The sequence below is a fragment of the Amblyraja radiata genome, chromosome 9 (assembly GCF_010909765.2).
Source record: "Amblyraja radiata isolate CabotCenter1 chromosome 9, sAmbRad1.1.pri, whole genome shotgun sequence".
NCBI lineage: Eukaryota > Metazoa > Chordata > Chondrichthyes > Rajiformes > Rajidae > Amblyraja > Amblyraja radiata.
Genome location: NC_045964.1, coordinates 4,166,836 through 4,170,014, shown reverse-complemented (window position 1 = coordinate 4,170,014; position 3,179 = coordinate 4,166,836). Strand labels below are relative to the sequence as shown.

At 47.2% G+C, this 3,179-nt stretch overlaps 1 protein-coding gene across 1 annotated transcript; it reads right to left on the bottom strand.

Annotated features, from left to right (window-relative positions):
- Positions 1-427: 427 nt before the first annotated feature.
- Positions 428-1,741, bottom strand: dio3 (iodothyronine deiodinase 3). Its single transcript, XM_033026520.1, has one exon. The coding sequence runs from the start codon at positions 1,681-1,683 to the stop codon at positions 916-918; it is 768 nt and encodes a 255-aa protein (XP_032882411.1). The 5' UTR covers positions 1,684-1,741; the 3' UTR covers positions 428-915.
- Between the last annotated feature and the right edge of the window lie 1,438 nt (positions 1,742-3,179).

The following is a 3,179-nucleotide window of genomic DNA, read 5'->3' as shown; positions in this document are numbered from 1 at the left end:
GCGAAGGTCTGGCGCAGAGATCCAAAGATATTGCCCACATCGTCCCAAACACTTAAAATCACGCCCTATCCTCACCTGTACAACACCCGAGAGAGTCTGGGAAAATTCCACAGCGCGGAATTTTCCCAGACTCTCTCGGTTGTACAGGTTAACTTTTGTTCCTCTCTGCGTTTAAACCAAACAAACCACCTTGCAGCGGGTTTTGATGGACGACCCGGTGCTTTAGCCGTCAGTTTTGCATATACTTTGAGCAGAAACCCTGCCCCGGACATCTGCACACTCAGGAAGTAAAATGCTGACCTGTATTATACAATGTAGCGATCAAGCAGGGACCGTGCGCTTTCCGCCAGTCAACGCCTCAAAAACAGGTGTAATCAACTTTAAATATTGTGTAAAGTTGGCACGCGTAAGGAAATAGAGCCTATGGTTTTTTTTTAAATGTTTATTATAAAATATAATAAAAATGTTCTGTTTAAAATCATGCGAAAACACGACCTTTTCCTCAAAACAGACCACGATTTCGAAACATTTGTCTCAACAGTGGTTGCAACATTGCAACAGTGGTCTCACAAACTTTGCGCACCGTATCCCCCGGCACTTGTCACATCAGGCGCGGTCTCAAAGCAAAAGAGCCATTTCGAAACCGGCTTTCACAAAAAAGTGCCAGGAATATTGTCGACTTCCAATCTGCGTTTGACTCACTTTTCAAGTAAAACATAAAAATGTAAAAAAAACATAGTATTTGAGTGTATTTACAAATGTGCATTAACATTGTCGGAGAATAATGTTACATTTAGCGCGGATTTTAGTCAGTGCGGATTTCACAAGTTCGTTCAGTAACAAACACTTCGGCATGCAGAACGGAGGACTCAAAATATATTAAGCTTTAGTAAGAGTTCAGTGCATCTAGTCCATTCATACTTCAATTACGACAGTGCTGGAACTTTGTTTCGTGTACTGCTCCAGCCACAATCTGAGTTCCGAGATCTTATAACCTTCCGGCCCCCTCCTTCCTTGATAAACCACTTTCTGATTCAGAAGGACATAGAGTCTCTCGAAGTAAGCGCCGTAGGCAGCGTTGGAAGAATTGTCCATCCCGTCGGCCACGACAAAGCAGTTTGGACTCTCGTCCTTCATCAGGCTGGCCGCTTTCAGTCGGTCTTCCAGGCATCGGTGCTTTGGGATATCATAGGGGGCATCGGTACTGATCCAGCCGTCGGATGGGTGGGCTTCCTCGATGTAGACCAGGAGAAAGTCAGCAATGTCAGCGTGCTGGCTGGCGAGCCGCTGGAACGCCTTGAGGCGCGCCATGAAGGGGGGTCAGGTGCAGCTGCCGAAGTTGAGGACCAGGGGCCGCCCTCCCCGGCTGTAGTCGAGCAGCCGAACCCTCTCCTGTCCTCGCAGCTCCACCACCTCGGGGTTTGGAGCCGGCGAGCCCACGTGTGCCGATTTGAAGAAGTCCAGTTTCTGGCCGTGCCAGACGGCTCGCAGCGACTCGAGAGTAAGCATTCGGTTGGCGTCGGACACGCAGAGAGGAGGGTCGTCGGCGTTGGTCCCGCTCTGCTCCCTGGACAGCAGCCGCTTGCGAATGCACAGGATGTCGAGCATGCAAAGCAAGAGGGCGGTCACCAAGAAGCGGGGCAGCAGCAACAAGGCAGCCACAGACTCCTTCAGCACGTTCATGGCTTGCTCCCTCCTCTCAGCAGTTTCCCCACTGTTGTGACTCAACAGCCACGGCTCGCTCTCTTTTAAAATACCCGTGTTGAATGGAGACAGCCCCCGCCCCCGTGTAGACCCGCCTCCCCGGCAGCACCTACAGTGAGTGTACCTCGGAGACTGAGGGTGAGGGAGGGAGAGGACCAGGAGAGAGGAGGAGAGGAGAATCACGTGGTGGACTGGCAGCTTCCAGGACCATCTGAGGACATAACACCCCCACCCTCGTCCCTTCCCTTTAGGTTATATTTGTTTGAACGAAAGAGAAAGTAAAACAATTATATTATAATCGGAAGCTGTTTTTTTTTTTAAAGGCACGAAATGGGACGCACACTAGAACGTGAGCAAGAGTGAGCGTACAACTAGTAAACGAATACTCTGTCCCCGGCAGCGCAACACAGGCGGAGAATACAAATAACAGAGAAAAAGTACGGTCCGTTTACGAAGTTCGAGCTCATGTGAACGTTTCACTGAAACCTACTTAGAGCGACACGACACAAGATAATGACATTGTCGCCTCATTTTGCACTGAAAGTGGCAGCCAATACAAAATGCAACCGAATAAAACGCATGTGGGTTTAGTTTGATGTCGCGGCGATAACGCTCAGTGCCAATGATGTTGCCTATATAAGCCAGCATGAAAATGACACGAATATTTAGTGACTCTTTAAACCGTTTAAAGGCATCGACATTAGTTAATTAAAATTCACTGTCTCGGTTATACACTCTTTAAGGGCCGCTGCGTTCTGGGGAATATTTGCAATTTGACTCAGCGGTTGAACGACTTGTGCGCGATAGATGTGTCCAGTTTGCGCTCCCGCAAAGTTTGTTCTCGACAGTGTAAAGCCTACGTGAAACAAAGTATGTCCGGAACTACTGCTTGCTTGAAATTTTACTCCATTTTGAGGAAGAATATTTTAAAGAAGCTTGAGTGGGTTTGAAGTTTGGTGGATGAGTGGCGCGTACTTTGTACACGGGGGTTGAGTGGCCTACAGAGGGTGCTGTTGGCTGGCCGCTCGCTGTCTCCCACAGTGGCTCCCAAAGCTGAGCCACAATCTGGGAAGTGTTGTTCCCCAGCGCCAGCCGGCGTAAATAAACGTCACTATACGGACAAAGTAAATGTGCGATGACTTAAATACTACGCACATTGATATGTCACTAGGATGCCAGCAGTTTAAAAAACAAGTATATTTTCAGAAGCATTTACTGTTCAATACTTATAGGGTTAAATGTTTCGTTATTTCGTGATAACTTAATGAAATTGTCTCCAGTCTTTTGGGGAATACGGGAATGTTAGATCCTGTTTAAAAAAAAAACTATTATCACTTTGAACATGTTCAACTGAGAATTAAAGCTCTCTTAGCAAAGAAACAAAGACATTTCCCTCCCTTCCAGTCCCCAATCTTGAGATGAAATAAAAAACAGAAAATGCTGAAAATACACAGAAGGTCGGGTTTTCCGAAATA